This window comes from Struthio camelus, chromosome 1 (assembly GCF_040807025.1).
Source record: "Struthio camelus isolate bStrCam1 chromosome 1, bStrCam1.hap1, whole genome shotgun sequence".
Lineage (NCBI taxonomy): Eukaryota > Metazoa > Chordata > Aves > Struthioniformes > Struthionidae > Struthio > Struthio camelus.
This window is the reverse complement of record NC_090942.1, coordinates 212,093,868-212,114,347: the sequence shown is the minus strand read 5'-3', so window position 1 is coordinate 212,114,347 and position 20,480 is coordinate 212,093,868. Positions and strand designations below refer to the sequence as shown.

General features: G+C 44.0%; 1 protein-coding gene across 1 annotated transcript; it reads left to right on the top strand.

Moving 5' to 3' along the window:
- The first annotated feature begins 73 nt into the window (after positions 1-73).
- C1H11orf97 (chromosome 1 C11orf97 homolog) lies at positions 74-7,345 on the top strand. Its single transcript, XM_068930448.1, has 4 exons — positions 74-178; positions 1,309-1,413; positions 4,260-4,385; positions 5,452-7,345. The coding sequence occupies exons 1-4, from the start codon at positions 85-87 to the stop codon at positions 5,454-5,456; spliced, it is 330 nt and encodes a 109-aa protein (XP_068786549.1). The 5' UTR covers positions 74-84; the 3' UTR covers positions 5,457-7,345.
- The last annotated feature ends 13,135 nt before the right edge of the window (positions 7,346-20,480 follow it).

Sequence of the window (20,480 nt, the reverse complement as noted above, 5' to 3'; positions counted from 1 at the left end):
GCCCCGCCCTCCCCGCCCCGCGCTCCTGTGGCAACCGGCCTGTGCGCCTGCTACCGCCCGGGCGCGGCGGCGGCGGCGGCGGCCATGCGGGCGGCCAGCGGGGAGCAGCCGGCCGTGGCGGCCGAGGAGGCGGGCGGCGGTAGCCGCGGCGAGGCGGCGGCGGGAGGCGGGCAGCCCTGTGAGCGCGGCGGCGTCCCCCCCCCTCCGCGGGCAGCGGCCCCCCGCGCTCGCCGGCCGTTGCTGCGGGGGCCGGGCCGTCGTTGCGCAGCCCGCCCGGCTTCGGGGCGGCGGGACGCGGCTCCCGCTTCCCCGCCCCGGGCGGAGCCTCGCTGCCTCCGCCGGCCCCTCTGGTTCCCTTAGGGACCCGTCGCCTCGCGGGGGTCCCCCGGCTCCCCCTTTCCCACGGGTGATGGGCGCTGTCTTCTTCCTGAGGGCTCGTAGGGGAGGAAGGGGCTTCATCCCGCCGCGAGCCATCGCTGCCGTTTCCAGGGGTAGTGTCCTGACGGGAAGGGCCCCCCTGCTGCCCTGAGGGGCCCCCACGGGCTCTGCCCAGGCGCCTCCCTGGAGACCTCCTCCATCGGCCGCCTGAGGCGCAGGCCTGCCCTCGGCAGCACCTTGGTCTGTTTGCCGTGGGGAGACGCCTCTGCGGTGCCCCCGCACAGCCCGCTCCCCGGCCCGCGTGCCCTGGGGTCGCCCTGGCTGTGGCCTCACTACAGTTCTCCGTCCCTCGTGCCCTGGGGTCGCCCTGGCTGTGGCGTCCTGCAGGAGAGAGTTGTCTCGCCGCGCTTCTCTGTCCCTCGTGCCCTGGGGTCGCCCCGGCTGTGGTGCCCTGTGGGAGAGAGCCGTCTCGCCGCGCTTCTCCGTCCCTCGTGCCCTGGGGTCGCCCTGGCTGTGGTGTCCTGCAGGAGAGAGCCGCCTCGCCGTGCTTCTCTGTCTCTTGTGCCCTGGAGTCGCCCTGGCTGTGGCCTCACCACACTTGTCCGTCCCTCATGCCCTGGGGTCGCCCTGGCTGTGGTGTCCTGCTGGAGAGAGCCGCTGCACCGCCATGCTGCTTGTCATCTGTGCAGCCTGAATCTAGCAGCACTCCCTTTTTAGATGCTGGCTGGGGCCCCGTTGTGAGGAGTCGCTCACTTTTGGGGAGCTGGGCCTGCCTGAATGCTATTGCATATCTGTAAATGATGTATATTAAAGACTGTTGAAGACACTTATAAGTAGAGCAAGAAAAAATGAAATTACATTCGACAAAGCATGTTAGCGTTTGCTGTGTTTTAAAATAACTGGTTCTTTTGTAATATGTTTCACAAACAGGGAAGAAGTTTGTATATGTTGAGCCATCTAGGAGAGTTAAAGAAATACTTGAAGAAGAGCTTTATTTTCGGAAAGAAGAATGCCACATTAAACATCCGGCTGCAGGTAATTGACAGTATCAGCACATGGAAAGTGTTTGTCAGGGAAAATGAAATTAAAATGTTTTGAGGAACTGTGGTGAAAACGTTGCTAAAAGCACTCCAGAACATTTATTTAATAACCTGGGGAACCTTTAGAACTGAAGAGTTGCATATAGGCTTTATTAGATGTTTTTAGCCTAAACTTGTAGGAGCATAGAGAACACAGATACTTCCATATCAGTTGAATAAAACAGAAGCAAGTATCAAACAGCGGGGAAGTTATGTTACCACATTGTTTGAAGCAAGTGCTGTAGTTATTAGAATCCTGTATCCAGTATTGCTGTTCAAAATTGAAGCTGGTATTGAAAAGAAAATGTTGAGATAAGAGTGATAAGAGCAAATAAAGGACAGGAAAACAATGAAAACTGTCAGCCTTGTTTAGGCAGCTTAAAGGTTATGGAGAGATGTGATTACAGTAGGCAAAGAAATGTAAGTTGTGTGAGAGGTCAGAGGGTCTTTTGTCTAGAGACAAAAGTATTACAGGCTCCAAGAACTGGTGCTAAAATCAAAGCAGAAATAGTAATTTTTAACAAATAAGGTGCTTAATGCTGGAACAATTTAACAATGATCAATTAGGTTCTGCACTTTTAGTACAAATTTTGAATATTTTCCACTTCAGGTTTTAGGCCTGGTCCAAACTCATTTACTAGTCCTGAGGATGGAATTAGTATGTAGCCCTGTGACCCGTGTAGGATGTTAATGTACATCAAGAGATGGTGGTTTCGTGCAGCCATAATATCTATTAATCTAATTTTAAAAATGTATTTTTCAGAAATGTGTAATGTTTAAGGATAGGATAGCTTATCTGGTTGACTGTCAGGTCTCACTGCCTTTATTGCCACTCCAGGTACCTTGGCGTATAGTCCAATGAGTAAAGCTGGTTATTGCACAACTTGCCTTGTTAGTTTGTTCTACTGGTTGGTGTGTTAAGAATTCATACCTGGTTTCTAATTTTGGTATGCATGACTCAACTTCTTGCTTTTCTTAGTTATAGTGGTTTTTTTAGTATCCCGGATTTTCTTTCAGAGAATTAACTTATTTGCTGTAATGAAAGCAGCTAATATTCAGTGTTTAATAGGTTAAGCGGTTTAAATTCTTAACATCTCTCTGTGTAAACATTTTGTTTAGCACTTAATTTGGTCTCTTTCTGTACTCTCGCCAATTGTCTTGCCTCCTCTTTTAAAATGTAAATACCAAATCTGATCGTGTTATTTCAGTATTGGTATCACCCATGGCCTGTACAGAGGGAGAGTCGTGTACTTCCGTTAACCTTTCTACTGGTATCCAGAAATCACATTAGCGCTAGGGCCTTGAACTATTTGTTGACCGTTGCTCGTAAAGCCTTTATACTGTTTCTCCACAATATGCTGTTCCCACTCTGTAGGGAAGGTTCTCTTCCTTAGAGTAAAGCTGTTTATTGGATATATTAGGGTGCGTTTTGCTGGAATAAGCCCACCGTTATCTCTCTTAATCATTACATCCTCCATAAGTGTAACAGAAGCATTTTATCTTTATTTCTAAATTTGGAAGATCTGGAAAAAAGTGTTGGAAAAAAGTCTTCGCAATTTCTCTCATGCAGGATTGAGACCCAAGTGTGAACTTAACTAAAAATGATTTTAAACAGTTGGATTCACAGGTGAAAATGTACAATATTTAGGTGATGTAATCAGTATCCTATCAGGTGTAATGACTATTAGAACCTGCAACTCCACAACTATGATTCATTTTTTTATAGGTAGTATGGCACACACCTTGAAATGAACTGCTTATGTAGGTAGGCTCTGTTTATAGTAAATGGAGAGGAAAAGGCACTTTGAAAACATAATTCCTCTGATGTAACGTAGACATCTATCTTTGCATGAATCAAGCTGTAAAATCCCTGTTCTTTTTTTATTGACTGTAAAGGGGATCTGGACAACTAGCTCAATTACCGATGTTAACTTTGGTCTGATGATGCTGTTCATGTTATCTAATGTCACTAAGAGCTTAACACATCTATGTTTCACTGTGCTCATCAGCCAGTGGATCAAAAGTATCTGGATGATTTCAATCTGATCGTATGAACGGATGCTACCATATATGTTCTCCCGATTTCTGGACATCCCGTCGTGAAACGTATGTGACAGAGGCTTAAGTTAGTTCAGATAAAATAGAACCAGTACAAAAATATTCTTTACAGGGTTTACCGCTATCTATAATAAGGTCAATTAGATGGTGGTGTGCATGTTGTTCAGCAACTGCCTGGTTCCTTTTTCATCTCCTGTATGCATCTGGAGAATAGAGATGCTCCCTAAGTGGTCTGGGCTTTGATAAAAGCTAATTGTTCGGGTTGGGCAGTTACTGATTTACACATTGTAGATGGTTAGTAAGAAGGTTACTGTTTTACTAAGATTAGTAAAATGTAACCTTGCTACAAAATAAATTGGCTTTTGTTGTTGTTGTTCTGCTATCTTTAGGGAGAATTTGTGAGGACATTTGCTGTTCCTGTATGACCAATATATCATAAATACATCCATTTATGGTATAACTAGTATTTCGTGTTCATCATAGATCAGCTGCGCCCAGCTTATGTTAGGAGCGTAGTAGTCCTAGGCTGTTGTATAGACAGTACAGAGAGATGTGCATCTTTAGCGATATGAATTGCTCTCTGAAGAAGCCTTTCATTGACTATGAAGGAATATTATGGTGTTGTCCTTAACTATTTCCAATTATGGTATTGACCAAAGGGATTGTCTTTAAAAAGTTACATTAATTCTGGACCAAGTTGGAGTAATCAGTTATAATGGTATTATTTTAACAAATTATTAACAGTGGCTCTGGAAGGAATTTGGAGTGTGAAAAAGAATTTCTCCATGGGAGGCCTGAAACCAGCATCACAGAACAGAAACAGTTTACTTTTACAACCTAAATTCTACTCGAGGCATGAAGGAATGAAAAGTAAGAGTCAATAATAAAAAATTTTTGCTGTAACACCTGATTTTAAAATAGCAGGGTGATACTATTTTATAACTCATAGACATCTTCTTACTGGACTGCAGATGTATTTTCTCTAAGGCCATAGCTCATCTCTTCCTTTCACACTTCAGATCTTTGCCTAAGAAACCTGTTCAGGACTGCTATGTTCAGTCACCTTATCTCATATCCTGAAACCTTGCTAAAACATGCAGAGTAATCACATGTTTCTTACTGACGGTCAGTGACTTTTATGCATAGATAGTGAACCTTGCATTTCTTAACATCCTGCCTTAACCAGTTCAAATGTTTGCATACCTACAGCTGTAATAAGCCTTCCTCCAACACAACAACTGAAAAGAGATGGCTCTGAGTATGATTTCAGGCATCTTAGCATTTGCCTGCTGTGGGGCATGTAGTTTTTAAACTCACTGGGATGTAGCTTTTGCAAAGTGGCCCTGTTCTTTCTGAGCTGGTAGATCCTAGCATACTCTTTCTCAATGCGCCCAGCTTCTCTCTTTCTTGGAAATACATTAACTCTATAGAGGAGAGAGAGAGAGTTTCTGATCCAAAGGAAATGCAGAGTTCATAAGCTTTATGAGAAGAAAATTGTTCATGCCGTAAGCTTGCAGAATATATGAACTTAGCATATTTTGCAGTTAAATACGGCTCCTTCTCACATTCTTGGACCGGTGGTGTTAAAATATGACTGGCTGCATGACTTCCCTTTCAGCACCTCTTTTCTCCTATCTTGATCTTGTGAGCTCTGGAGATAGTGGCATCTTAAGAACTAGCCCTTTTTGGCCATAAGTGATTGACTAACACACAACTAAGACATCCTGGGTACATCTAATTTCCGTTTTCTTTCTTCCCTTCAAAGTTAGCATTCTGTACTCTACAGAATTTTCTAGAGTGGGTTTAGATACACTGTACTACCTTATCTAGCTATCTTAAAATGAGATATAATTCTGAGCCAAAATCATTTAAAAAAATCCCTTCAGCATAAGATATGTGCTAATTTGTCTTGTTTCGGTATGCACTTTTTCCTTAGGATAGGCTTCATGAAAAGCAGCATCTTCATTTTTGAAGAACACTGAGCAGGGCAGAAGCACCTGTGATTATCAGACCTACAGCAGTCGTTTCTTACAAAAAAACTTCCCAATTTCAAAAGTATAAAATGCTTATACTATACCAGTTAAACAATAAAATAGTAAAGGTATCTACATGGGCATCTATCAGCATTGCAACTGGAATGGGTGAATATGCAAGGGCTCTGCAACCAGATCTATTTGTCTGAAGTTTCATACTACTAGCGAATCATATTTCTAATTTTGTTGGATTATCCGAATATGGAAGTTATATGAGTGTAATTACAGCAGTAGCCTGAATTAAGTTACTATTAGTATAAGATGTGTTTAACCCAGTATAGCATTCTGCCATGGCTGCCTTTATTCTAGGGGTAGTACTTGGAGAAATATTTTGGTTATAGAGCAGACCTAATCTATGTCAGATATTAACTGCAGTCACCTGTGGTATGAACTTAAGCGAAATAAATCTTAGTCAAAACATAGATAATATAGTCAAAGAGTGCCTCGGAGCTCAGAGACGTAGGTATAATTTTAAAAGTCGTGTTCATAAGGCTTCCAGTAAAAGCACACAGAGTTTTCAAGGATCCTGATTGCCTCCATTTCCCATTAAGTTCCATAAGAGAAGCACAGCTTTAAAATCAAGCAGTTTATTCAAGTTGATTTTGATGCTGAAATGCATGATATCTATTGGTTTTCCTTTTGGGATCCAGATGTCTGTTTAGTAGCAGTCCCTAGAAACAAAGGTACAAGTGATGTGTCTCCTCAGTAGCTATACTGAATGTTCTACAGCACAACAGGCAGGTAAATAAGAGAAGGAATGGCAGAAAAGATACAGAAGAGAAGAAAAAGTGGAAGCAAACTGGCTTCAGCTCCTATACTCACGAGTCCATTTCCGTTCACATACCCTCTTCTGTGAAAGGAACTGAGGCAAAAATGAAGTGATAATATACCAAGAGAGTGAGAGATGGATAGGTACAGGCTATGGAAGAACCAAAAAGAAAAGAGATTTCTAGAAAGGAGATGAATCTACCAGCTTTAGAGCAAGGAGAATAGGCATACCCCAAAGGAAAAGGAAGAAACATTGACAAGAGGAATGAGAGAACAGACATAGAACAAAAGGTTAAGAATTTCTGAATGAAACTGGAGATAGGAGAACCAGAGAGAAGAACACAGTTCAGCAGCGCAGAGATAAAAACTTATAAAAATTAAGAGAGTATGCCCATGCTGCTGAATTTCATGAAATTAATGCATTTATTTTTACTTCTTCCTTTTATTGCCTTTCCCTAAAATCCATCCTGTAGGATACATTTTAAGTGACTAGTGGTTGTGGGGGCTTCACTATGTAGGTGTCTCACCTGTCCTCGTAGAGGATCTTGTATTTTGCAGGTTACTGAACTTTTGTCCCGTTTGATTTCTGAAAACAAACAGCCCAAATCACTAGCTGCCTTTGGAAATGTAGATCTATATTTCTAAGATTTGAAGAAAGTTCTGCTTAGATAAGGGGTTATTGCTTCTCCCTTTGTTGTTGTTTTATTCATATCTTTGTGCTGCCTTCCTTCAGCTGTAGTATCCAAATATGATTAGTATTTCAGTCAGTGATGAAGATGTCACAATCCAAGAGTCACTAAATTAGGCGCTAAATAAGTCACTTGAGGACAAAAATGTGCTGCTGTGAAACTTGGCGTTTTTATACGCTTCTGTGTTGTAAAATGATTCTAACTTCCAGCAGAAGATTGTAATATAATTGTAGAGATACCTTATTCTTTAGGCTGAGTTCGTTTATTAAACCCAGCAGCTCATAGGCCAAGAGTTTGTGGTTCACTATCTAATGTGATTTAATAAAAGCTTAACATAAATAAGCCTGTGATGTCTGTGTTTACACAACATAGCTACCTTTGTGTTAAAGAATGATAGAAACAACATGGAACTGGAAATAACCTGTCACTTAATTCGCACTCTAAAGCATTATTGCAGTAACGTGATACTGAATGATCATTAATAAGTATTTTTGAGTTATCACAGCACTTAGAAGGATCCATGATTGTTTTCTAGGTAGTGCACAAACACAGAACAACAATTAGTTTTGAAAAGTCATGGGTGATGGGGGGAGGTTCCTGAGGACTGCAAGAAAGCAAATGTTACTGCTCTCTTCAAGAACGGCAAGAAGGAGATCTGGGGAATTACAGGCTGGTCACCCTTATCTTGATTCCTGGGAAGGTGCAAATAGTCCTAGAAACTGTTTCCAAACATATGAAGAACAAGAAGGTGATTGGGAGTAGCCGGCATGGATTCATAAAGGGGAAATTGTGCTTCACTGACTGGATGGCCTTCTATAATGAGATGGCTGGCTTGGTGGACAAGCGGAGAGCCATGAATGTTATCTTGTTTTTTTAGCAGGGCTTTTGGTGCTGTCTCCCATAGCTTTCTCCTGCACAAATTGATGAATTACCGGCTAAATAAATGGTCGGTGAAGTGGACTGGAAGCTGGCTGAACGGCTGGGCTCACAGGGCTGTGATCAGTGGCACCAAATTGAGCGGGAGACCAATCACTAGTGATGTCTCCTGGGGACTGATACTGGGTTGAATACAGTTTTTCTTCATTAATGACCTGGATGATGGGACAGAGTGCACCCTCTGCAAGTTTGCAGACAGTACAAAACTGAGGGGAGTAACTGATAAAGTGGATGGTTGTGCTTCCATTCACAGGGATCTTGACAGGCTGGAGAAATGGGCCAACAAGAACCTCTTGAATTTCAACAAAGGGGAATACTGAGCCCTGCACCTGGGGAGGAATAATCCTGTGCACCAGGACAGGCTGGGAGAGCTTTGGGGAGAGTGTTGCCTGCAGGGTGAGGGAGGTGATCCTTCCTCTCTACTCAGTACTGATGAGGCCACACCTGGAGTGGTGTGTCCAGTACTGGGCTCTCCAGTACAAGAAAAGGTATGGATTTACTGGAGCGAAGGGCCATGAAGATGATTAAGGACTTGGAGCATCTGTCATTCAGGAAAGGATCAGGGAGGTGGGATTGTTTAGCTTCGAGGAGAAAAGACTCCGGGGCAATCTGTAATGAAGGAGGGACAGGCAGAGTGCTTGTTGGGTTGAGAAATGAAGCTCCCATGATGGAGAAGGCCGGAAGCTTGTGACTTCTGGCACCAGGAAGAAGGATCCTTTTCTATCTGCAGATCAGCAGCTATAGAATAGGTTCAGGGCTGTGGTAGCAAATCACAGAATCACAGAATGGTAGAGGTTGGAAGGGACCTCTGGAGATCATCTAGTCCAACCTCCCTGTTCAAGCAGGGGCCTCTAGAGCATATTTCCCAGGATCACGTCCAGGTGGGTTTTGAATATCTCCAGGGAAGGAGACTCCACAGCCTCTCTGGGCAACCTGTTCCAGTGCTCGGTCACCCTCACAGGAAAGAAGTTTTTCCTCAGGTTCAGATGGAACTGCCTGTGGTTCAGTTTCTGCCCATTGCCTCTTGTCCTGTTGCTGGGCACCACCGAGAAGAGGCTGGCCCCAATCTCTTGACACCCTCCCTTTAGATAGTTGTATACATTGATCAGATCCCCCTTAGTCCTCTCTTCTCCAGGCTGAACGGGCCCAGCTCTCGCAGCCTTTCTTCAGAGGAGAGATGCTCCAGTCCCCTCATCATCTTGGTAGCCCTCCGCTGGACTCTCTCCAGGAGTGCCATGTCTCTCTTGTCGTGGGGAGCCCAGAATTGGACACAGTACTCCAGGTGAGGGCTCCCCAGGGCTGAGTAGAGGGGCAGGATCCCCTCCCTCCACCTGCTGGCAACACTCTGCCTCATGCACCCCAGGAGACCATTGGCCTTCTTGGCCACAAGGCCACACTGCTGGCTCATGTTTAACTTGTTGTCCACCAGCACTCCCAGGTCCTTCTCGGCTGAGCTACTTTCCAACAGGTCAACCCCCAGCCTGTCCTGGTGCATGGGATTATTCCTGCCTAGGTGCAAGACCTTGCACTTGCCTTTGTTGAACTTGAGGAGGTTCCTCTCGGCCCAGCTCTCCAGCCTGTCCAGGTCCCTCGGAATGGCAGCACAGTCTTCTGGTGTGTTAGCCTCTCCCCCCAGTTTAGTATCATCAGCAAACTTGCTGAGGGTGCACTGAAAGTTCACCCTTTGATGAGGGGCTGAAAGTTCTCCCCAGCAAAGCATGTGAGCTGGCTGTGCCTGAACCATGCTGGAGCACCAGGAGGAAGTGGTGAGCGACAGCAATGGGAGACTCCCTGCTGCAGTGGACAGAGGCCCCGATCGGCCAGCCCAACATGCTGTGTAGGTAGGTGTATTGCTTACCAGGGGCTCAGCTCCAGGCCACTGAGCAAACTGCCCAGGTTTGTCTGGCCCTTGGACTGTTACCCCTTGCTGCTCTTCCGTGTGACACAATGGTACTGGCAGGGTAGACCTGGAGTGTATCAAGCATGACTGTGGCTGTGAGGTGAGAGTCAAGGGCATGGGGACCCAGGTGGTTTTCTCCTCGATCCTGCTGGTAAGGGGGAAGGGCTTGAAGAGTAGTGGATGGGTCCTGTGGCTCCATGATTGGCTGCACTAAACAGGGATTTGGCTTTTGTAGCCATGGGACCTTCTTTGAGGACTGGGAACTTCTAGGAAGAGATAGGATCCACTTGACCAAGCAGGGCAAAACCATCTTTGCCAACAGGCTGGCCAACCTGCTGAGGAGACCTATAAAATAGGAATGATGGAGAAGGGAAATGACAGCCCCCAGTGAAGTGAGGAGGTGGTGGACCAGGCTGGTAAGCAAAGGGTGCAGAGTGGTGTAGACAGGAGAGCCCCTGAAAACAACAGAATATGGCATAAGGGGGCCCACCCTAAAGTATATACACAAAAATTGGGGAGTGCCTACAAGACAGCATTATGGGCAAAGCTCTCATACTCTTCTGGGAAATCATGAGTGGGTGCCCAAATCTCTTGAGTGGAGTGCATGTACCCAAATGCATGCAGTATGGGGAACAAGCAGGGGGAATTAGGCATCTGTGTGCAGTTGCAGATCTCACTGGGATCACAGAGATGTGGTGGGTTAACTCACATGGCTGGAGTGCTGGCTGGAGATACAGGCTCTTTAGGAAGGGCAGACTACGTGAGAGAGCAGTGGGAATGCATGGAAGTGTGCCTGGGATGGATGTTGAAGAGAGCTGGGGTTTTTCAGCCTGGAGGAGAGAAAGCTCAGGAGGATCTTATCAATGTGTATTAATGCCTGATGGGGTGGGAGGGTGGGGGGGAGTAAAGATAATGGAGCCAGGCTCTTCTCAGTGGTATCCAGTGAGAGTAAAAGAGGCAATGGGCACAAACTGAAATACAGGAAATTCCATTTAAACATAAGAAAAAAACTCTTTTACTGAGAAGGTGTTCAAACACTGCCATAAATTGCCCGGGGAAGTTGTAGAGTCTCCATCCTTGGAGATACTCAAAACTGGCTGGACATGGCACTGGGCAGCCTGCTCTAAGTGGACATGCTTGAGCAGGGGGATTGGACTAGGCGATCTCCAGATGTCCTTTCCCACCTCAGCCTTTCTGTGTTTGTGTGATAGTTCCTGTCTTCAAGTTTAACAATCTAAATTAATTAGTCCATGCCGTACTTAGAGAATAACTGTATCACATTCTTTTCCAAATTAATAGTACATAGCTCTTACCTTACAGGTTTCATCGTCAGAATTCTTTCCAGACATCTCTCCAACACAGTTGTGGGATAGGGAAGTGTTACTGTCTTTTTAAAGGAGGAGATTGTGTGGTATAGTGAAAAAAGTGAACTAGGACCGGTGGATAAGCATCCAAGTTGAAGTTCCTTATTCTCAGTTCTATCTTGGACTGATACTTCACATCTTTCCTAGGGCATGATCCTAAGAGGTGACATGGGATTTGTTTCTGGAACTCTAGTATCCTAAGGAAGTATCTTAACGACACTGAATATTGTTAAAAAGAAATAGCCACAGTGACAACTTTATGAAGCCAGACTATCTTTTCTTTGCCCTTTTTTTTTTCAATTATCTGCAGATGGAGTGGGATTTGTTTTTTTTTTAGATTGCCTGAGACTCTTCTCTGATACCAGAAAGTCTTGCTATTATATTTATATCAGTGAGAAAAAAACAACTTATTTCTAGTTGGCTGAAAGGCAACTCTTTTCAGCATTTTAATTGGATTTCTAAATGAAAAAAATATTAGCACTGAGAATTGCACTTGAGGAACTAGAGGATTTGCTGCTTTTAAAACCTTTATTCTTTTTTTTTTTTTTTTTTTAGATACAAGTGCGATCATAAACAGCACAATGATATTTTAAAAACACTGGGTTATCAGATAGAGGTTTTTATTAACCTTGCTATGTCTCACTTCTGCTTCCTGCTTCGTTTTTAACTCTTTTCTTTTTCTCCCTGCTTTCTCATTCTTAGTCATTTTTCCTCCTTATGATTTTGTTTTAAAACTTTACAAATGAGAAGATTTTCTGGGTTCACCCTGGATTCCTGCACTAGCTCAGTTCAGCTGCAACACAGGCGGTGTAAACCTGACTGTCTCAGTACAGCTCACTGCTGCTCTAGCTCCCTCTTCCTTCTTATGCAACCTTGTACAGCAGAGAAATGTCTTAGATCTTAGCTGCTGAATATTTTCTTATCGCCAGTGTGAAGGTTTGGGCGTTTCTTAGCTTAGTATGGCATGTTCATTGCTGTTCCTTTTTATGAGTCTCAATTTTTATTCAAATCAAACTGAGTAATTTGTTTAAATATTATAATACTATTATAAAAATTATGTTATAATAATTATAGTATTATAATAATCCGTTAAATGAAGTTTCTGGTAATCTGTGCTCACATGTTTTCACAGTGATTTTTCACTCTTTAACTGTTCAGCTACTCTTTTCTCTTCCCTTTTTTGTATTATTTCATTTCCAAACTAAACACTGCTGTTTTGAAAGACAACACTTATCATCGCTTCCAGCTAAGAGTATTCAAACGCTGACAGATCTTTCAAAGGCTATGTCTACATTATCAAGTAATAAGGCACAATAAAAGGGGATCAATATATTAAAGCAATCGGTATTGAGGGTCCCTCAACTAGACTATAAGTGTTTCAGGAGATTTACTTCAAACTAGAGCTAGTCTAGTTCACTGGACCTCATGTCCCCTCTGTGCTCGAGATTCAGATATACTTGAAGAAAAGCTATACCACAAACCCTCACACTCTGGACTGGGGGACTCTCACTGGGTAAAGTGAGAGAATCAGACCTTTTGTCTGTTTTGTACAGATGGTGGTTGCACATCACTGTTCCTGCCACTGTTGCTTGTGTAAGATCTCACAGGCAAAAGCAATTCTTGTATTTGTTCTTGCTCATTTACAAGTGATAACATGGTATCTGCTGCCCAAGTCCTTATTCTGCCTCTAAGCTTGGCCACTGCCAAACAGAAGTGAAGTATGGAGGGAATGGTGTGCTTAATCCTTCAGTTGTGGCAACTCTCCAGAAGGACACCCCAAATAAATCAACTTGCATCTTCCCACAGATCCTTTTCTGTGAGGAGGAAGAAAGGGACAGTGAATTTCTGAGAGTCGTTGCCACTGCAATTGTTTTGCCTGGGCTAAATGGAGGATTTTCTCTAAGGAGATAAACCTGGACTGGAGGGACCACAGAACAGCTGAAACATTGGATGACCAGCAGGAAGTGCAAAACCTTGTCTGTGAGGGACCACAGGTAGCACCCTCTGCCAAGAGCAGGCACCATGACTTTGCCACTGTCAGACAGAATTTTAGGAGTCCAAACCTATTTTCAAGGGAGTGTTTTTTGCCCTGTGAAGCATCATGATCTTTGATTCTTAGTAGTCAGCAGCTAACAGCTTTGGGAGGGCAAATGCACTGTGGACAAGTTTGTCATTGACGTCCTTAAGACTATCACTCCGGCCCTCTTACTGGAGCTAGTCCACGTGGAGGGTGCTAGTAAGACCCCTTGAACCTTTGCTTACGTGGGTTCTGCAATTGTATGGATGCTTTTCATGCTCTAATGCAGTGCTCGGGTCAGGGCAACTATAATTATATAAACTGTTAGAGCTGCAAGTCGCTTGTTCTTCAGCCCTGATGGACCACTGAGACAGTTTATGGACATCTCGGGAAGCTTCCCTGAAAGGTCTCACAACATCCGTGTTTTTTTTAACTCTAGTCCCAGAATCAAAGTGGATGCTGATGCCTTTTTTGAGCAGAAAAAGGATCATTTGTAGCGTTTGGGTGCCTGCCTGAATCACTTAAGGCATTTCAATGCATAACTGTATTACCAGGCTTTGCTTGGACAACTGAAGGAGACCATGCCCAGTTTAGTCATGCCTTTACTACATGCCATATTAAAATTGAAGATGCTTTTGTCATCTGACTACCAGGTACCGTTGCCTGTGTGAAGGACTGGATATGAACTTTCTCAGCCTCCTCCAAATTACCTCCAAGTACCTGCTGTGCCCTAAGTAGTTTTTTTTTCTTTGTCTCTATGTAATGTTCTCATGACAAATAAGATGTGGGTGAGCTTTTTCTTTCAGACTGGAATAAAGAGAAGTTGTTATGCAATATATCTAAGCTGCTACTATAAAAAAAAAAACACTTTATAAAATGCTCGTTGCTTGAAAGGGCTGAATTAAGCAATGGAGATTCAACAAGCCCATTATTTCATTTTTTTCTTCTAAATATTTTCTCCTTTTTTATCATTGGTAGAAGCAGATGAGAGTGATAGTGTTCTAGTTACCAGGGGAGTGCTTGTAGGCAAACTTTAATATATTAACTTGGAGTAACAACTGCATCCCTCAGCACTCTCTGAACTGATCTCTCTAGTCCAGTGATTCAAAGATACTCTGTGCTAGCAGAAAGGCCTGTATTCCTGAAGCCAGTGGGAGAATTACAGATCTTCACCTTAAAATAATTTTATATATCCATCTGCAGATTAGGTCTGAAGGTGCAGTTTATACCTACTTCTTTCTCTCTGAATTTATGAGCCTACTTTTCATAGTTCAGTGCTCCAAAAAACAAGCAAGATTGAAATCCGTGATAATAGCTAACAAATATCCACAGAGTCACATTTTGGCTTGCTTTGGGTAGGAGAGTTTTCTGCTCCAGTTTTGGCTCCTATTTACGAACAGCAAAGATGTCTACTGCAACGGAAGGTAGAAGAGCATTTGGGGACAGTATCCTTGATTGACCGTGTGCTCAGCACATCTGTTTGTGCCTGTGCCGTGACCTGCAAATGCCAGCTTTGCATAGGTTTAATCCAACTCTACTCACAGGCACAAATGGAACTGTAGCCAGGCAGAATATTTTAACATCACATTTGCTTCATGTGCCAGTCATGCACAGTGTGGCTTGCCTGTCCATCCCATGAGGCAGGCATCAACTTTCAACTGGATCTTTTATCTCTGGTCAGATTTCAGAATTTTAAACTGTCAAGCAACAAGATCATAATCCCAAATATGAAACATTAAGTAATCAAATTATAGGCTTGTAAACATTATACTAAAATAGAGCATGCAATTTATACAGAACAGAACTTATATCACCACTCTTTTGCACACAGGATTTACTGCCTTACTTGGCAAAAATTTCCATTGAAAAGGGACTGTTTATGCAGAAGAGATTTCAAAGTCATTATTAGTGTCATTTTGGTACCAGATAGCGTCCTGCCACTCTTTTAAGCAGGTCGCATTGTTTTAGGATTAAAAAACCCCACAGGATTTCCTTGGTTGATAGAACCTGGCTTGATAGCTGTGGCTGAAAATACAACTTCATCATCCAGTACCTTTTTAAACTTTGTTTTCAAGACAGTTCTTAAATAACTTCAAAGAATCTTCCAGGCTTAAGTACTTCTCAAGTGTGACAAAACAGAATGATTCAGAGGAGCTGAGGAAGCCAGATTGGCAGCCCTAGGCAGAAAAAAAAAATACTGCTGTTAGAAAATGCAAATATTTAACATTCAAAAAAGCAAAATATTTTTTTTTTATTTTGCAACAGCTTCATTGCTAAGGGCCAGCATTTTTTTTTAATTCCTGTCTATCAGCAACAGTAGAGCTTACTGCAGTTTCCATGGAGCAGTTAATCACAGTTCCCTGACTTGTGTACACAGCACCAAGAATTCTGTGCGGTCCTCAGTCCAAGAAGGAGCTAGATCCTGGGCTGTTTTGCCTCCAAAAGCAGATAAAATCTGGATTGTCTGCAGGCATACAATGCCATTGCTTATCTTTCATTACGTTGTGCTTCCCATTGGTGTCTACGGGAGTCAGAGTGAACAAAACTGCTTGACAAAACCCTACTTTTATGAAAAAGAAATACTGTGAAGGAAGTGCTGTGCCAATCTCCATGTTCCCAGCTCTGCTCAGGTGCGGTTTGTGAAAGCAGTGCTAGGGGCAGGGCATAGCTGGTGGTTACAAATCCATAGGGCTGCTGCGCCTCAGAGTATCTGATTTAAATGGTGCCACTGATAAACTGCGTCTTAAGCCAGAAATGAGGCAAAACAGAGCTGACAAGTGAATAATTGTGCCAGACTGCTATTTCTTCTCTATAGAAGAAGTGAGATATTAAAAAGAAGGACAGAAAAGCCAGTAATCTCTACACGGTAATGAGACCATCTAACTTCTGATGGTGGCATTGACAAAGGTTCTTTCCATAACCTTGGGAAGTCTGTCCACACAGCTGTCTCTCCCTGTACCCTAACATACCATGTCTTGTTCATAAGTTTACTACACCAAAATTTCTAAAAGGCTGTTAGACATTTAGATGAAGGCACTTCTGCTGTTACCTTTATTAGTGATTTTGATGAGAATCTAATCAAAATATATTTTTGCACTGTCTCTCACTTCATGAGAAGTTTGAAGAAAGGGTAGCAATAACACAACTATCAGGTCTGTAATTTTTAGAAATCTAAAATATGCCTTAAAAATAAGTTTCTTCATGCTCTAGATACAAGCTCTATAAAGACTTTCATACTAGTGGATTACTTGTGATGTGTACATGTAAACACATACAGATCTCCACTGAAACAGTTGTAATATGAAGTGGAACTTATTGTGAAAGTCTCACTCAGTGAAACATTTTAGGCTGCTTTCCTCTCATCTTGAATTGTCTAATTTTTATTTGCCATAATAAAACAAATGGGAAACGTTATAATACTACATTTCCATGCTGTATATACCATAGGAATTTAATGTAAATTTCAATAATAGCTTTCTTCAATATGCACTGTAAAGTTTTGGCTGATGGTGAGCTGATGAATGTAGAAAGCATCGTTTTGATCAGCAGAGTTGTTCCCACATGACATTAATCTTAAAATTAGAAGGATGCCATTGCAATACAGTTGAATTTCATATTGAATTTTCACTGTGAGACTGCAAAAAATCAAAAGTAACTAGCTAACTCTAGCTACTAATCATGAAAAAGAAAGCATATTTTATTTTCAAATTTACCACTACTTGGCTTATGAAACTTTTGTGTTTAGATGCCCTGAAACATTTTGCAAACGCTAATTTAATGCCAAATGTTTTTGTTGTCATCACTGTGTGCAGGATCCGGCCTGAGCTGATGAATTAGCTGTAATTGGCTAGGCCTTGGAATTGAAATGGCTTAGCAACAAATCTTCGAACAATAGACATGAAAACTTGACTAGGCAAGTAAAATGTGGTTTAGCTTCCTCCAAAGTCTTACATCAATGCTGAAATTTATGCCTCTGAAGGAACTGCAATTGCAGCTGATATGATCGAATGTATTGGATGAATCACAATTCCACAGAAGTCAGTTGAGCTTTCCCACTGCCTTTCATTGGTCCCAAATTTTTCACATTATTTGCAGAAATGGGTCAGGAAAGAAAATTAGTAAAACTAAAGTTGAGCTTTTAGACCACTTTGAATCCTTAGTTAAGGCAGACTAGGGGCTGTGCTCTTTTTAGCTGATGTTCATTGTACTCTGTGGGCTCTGGATAGACTCAGGGCAGTTTGTGCTATTGGCTTTTTAATGGGCGCTCTGAATGGGGAGAAAGATATTTATTGCGTTAGGGAATTGAAAGTGCAGAGAATTTGACTTTTGGTTGGCATTATATTATATTTCCGTATTCATGTGGAGTTTTCTTTTACTATGGAGTCATTTTCCCAGATTCCCATGATGTAACATAAATCAGTGTGGTTATTTGTCAAGACAGCTCCTGTGTATACTGAATTAATTTTTTTTGCTGATATTGGCTAGCACACTACTTTGCAGACAATACTAAACTAGAAAGGGGGTTGACATACTGGACAGTAGAGCTTCAGTTTGCAGAGGCCTTGAGAAACTTAAATAATGAGACCACGAAAACCTTGTGAAGTTCAACAAGGAGAAATACATCTGCCTCTGCATGTGAGGCAGAAAACCGCATGCATTGGTACAGGCTGGGAATAGACTGGCTGATAAGCAATCGTGCTGAAAGGAACCTGGGGGTTACAGCGAACACAAACTGAATGTGAGTGAGCAGTGAACGCTTTTCAAAAATAAAGCAAACCACATGCTGGGCAACATCAGGAGAAGTATGTCCAGCAGTATGTCCTGAGGTTCAGAGAGCTGAACTTGGGCTAGTCTTGTGAAGAGGTGGTGAAGTGATGTTTCAATAGCAGCCAGGTTGAAAGTAAATTATGAAGAAGATAGAGCCAGACTGTTCTTGGATATAACAAAGGGCAACAGCCACAAATTACAGTTTGGGAGTGCAGGGCTAGACATGAGGAAAAAATTCTTCACTAAGAGGGTGTTGCAGCGTGGGAACAGCACGGCTGCCTAGAGATGTTACGAAGCCCCCATCCTTTAACGTGTTCAAGACCTCGATGCTAGTCGAGCTGCTACCTAGGTGAGCGCCTGGGCTGGCGTTGGCAATGGTTCTGCTTTGAGTGCGAGGGTGGACTAGTGACCTTCAGAGCTCCCTTCTAACCAACACTGTGTGTTAGAAAGAGGCAATATGATACTGACTTTGGCTAACGAAGCTATGATGACCATCTGTAACTGTAATTTTGATGTTGTGATAAATATATGCACATATAGATCTTTTCACACGAGCCCATTCAAGGATCAGAGCTCCTTTAAGGACTGCTTGGGTTTAGCACATCCCATTTTTGTTCTCTGTAATTGAATGCAGCTGGGCCAACAAGACGGTAATCCTCGAAGATTTTCCAAGTTCTAGCAAATGAGATAGGAGTTTGTTTGTACATAAATTGGAGAAATACGGTATGGAAGTATAGAAAATTTTGCACGTGAGGTTCCAGCGCAGAAGAAAATGCCATTGAACTATAACCACTGGTGCTGGGTGTTTTTTGTATTTTATGAATACTTCCAACATCGCCAGTGCAAGTCTGCAAGTGATTTTATGTACAACTATTAAATTAAGTTTATGGAGACATACCTAGTTATTAGCTTACTAACATCAACCTCACACACAACTGTTCTTTATTCTGGGGGGGGGAACAGTCGTAAATCACTTTCTCTACTAACACAGTGACAAGTCATGGGGCCTTGGCCTGTTTGGTATGTAAATACAATGCTGCAGTGTAAATGGTCAGTGAGCCTTCACTGTCACTGAAGACAGCGGTCTTACACCAGGCATAAAATTCTCGCTGAATATATGCCTGATGTAACTTCGTTGTTTTCAGTGGGTTTATAAAAGAGATGACCTTGGATCTATAGTGCTGGATAAGAAAATGCGTAGTGTCAGATTTGGAAACTGTCCGGTTTCTCTGAACTGTGTGAATCAAAGATCTCTTAGGTCACTGAAGCAAATGTGAAATACTGAGATACTTTTCACACCGTTATTCTGAGTGAAACAGAGCTGGAAAAGGTAATTTTCTGTTAATCGTAAAGTTTTATATTTGTTTAAATACCTGTCGGGTTTAAAAATTAAACATGGTTGATTCTAAAAGATGTTCTGAAACTACAAATAAAAAATTCCACTTGTTTATAAAGTATTTATTTCTCCCTTGCCAAACTGTAAATCCTTTCAGAGGCACTTGAAACTGTTTGATGAATTTGGCAGGAATTCAAAGCTACTGTGGCTGCTCTCTCTCCGTTTGTTTGCCAAATGATTTGTTCAAAACTTTTCTCCGCTTTACTTCCAAAACAACAACTGTTCAGAAAGAAAGTCCCCTGCCTCTTCCACTGTACTTTCCTGCATGCCCACCCAATACAGTACATGAGCTTATGCGGGAAAGGGATTTTGAGTTAAAACCTCTGGCTCTGGGAGGGAGGTGGATGGGAAGGAACGGAAAGAGAGAAGGTGCGTGGGAAGCAAGGGGGCACGTTCATCCTGAGCGAGAGGGAAAGGAGCGAGCGTCAGCCCTGGGGCCCGCGTGCCGCGACAGCCCGGGCTGTGCTGTGCGCGCGCCGGGGTGCCTGCGCCCCCGCTCTGCTCCCCGCGTGGGGAAGGCCAGGCAGCCCTGAAGCCCAGGCCGAGCCGCGGCCTGACCGCGCGCCGTGGGCCTTCTGGGGCGCGAGGGCGGGCGCGGGGGAGCGGGACGCGGGCCTGCGCGGCAGGCGGGCAGCAGCGGCGGAGGCCGGCGGAGACGGGCGGGAAGGGAGGGCGTGAGGCTGTGAGACTAAGCCGCAGGCGAGGAAGGGGAGAAAGAGCAGGCAGAGGGATGGGAGGGGGGAGACGCCCACGCGGGACCAGGGGCAGGGAGCGCCCGGCTGCCAGCCCTGAGGGCGGGGGGAGCCGCGGCGGCAGCGGCCCCGCGCAGGCGGGCGGGGCGGGGCGGGGGCTCGGCCGCCGCCGCCGCCGCCGGGAGCGGGCGGTTGGTTCCGGGCCGGGGGCCGGGCCGGCATGGCCGGGCGGGGCGGCGTTGGCGGCAGCTGCCCGCCCTCGGCCGGCGGGTGTCCGCCGCCGCGGGCCGGGGCGCCGGCGGGGCAGGGGGTGGGCGCTGAGAGGCGGCGGCGGCAGCAGCAGCAGCAGCAGCAGCATGCGCGGGCCGGCGCCGGCCCGGCGGCTCCTGGGCGGGCAGAGCGG

What these genes read in the sequence shown, in the direction of transcription:
- C1H11orf97 (XM_068930448.1), top strand. Translation starts at nt 85, where the DNA reads ATGCGGGCGGCCAGCGGGGAGCAGCCGGCCGTGGCGGCCGAGGAGGCG. An exon ending in GGCGGGAGGCGGGCAGCCCT is followed by an intron (nt 179 to 1,308) that starts GTGAGCGCGGCG and finishes TTTCACAAACAG; the next exon opens with GGAAGAAGTTTGTATATGTT. An exon ending in CATTAAACATCCGGCTGCAG is followed by an intron (nt 1,414 to 4,259) that starts GTAATTGACAGT and finishes AATTATTAACAG; the next exon opens with TGGCTCTGGAAGGAATTTGG.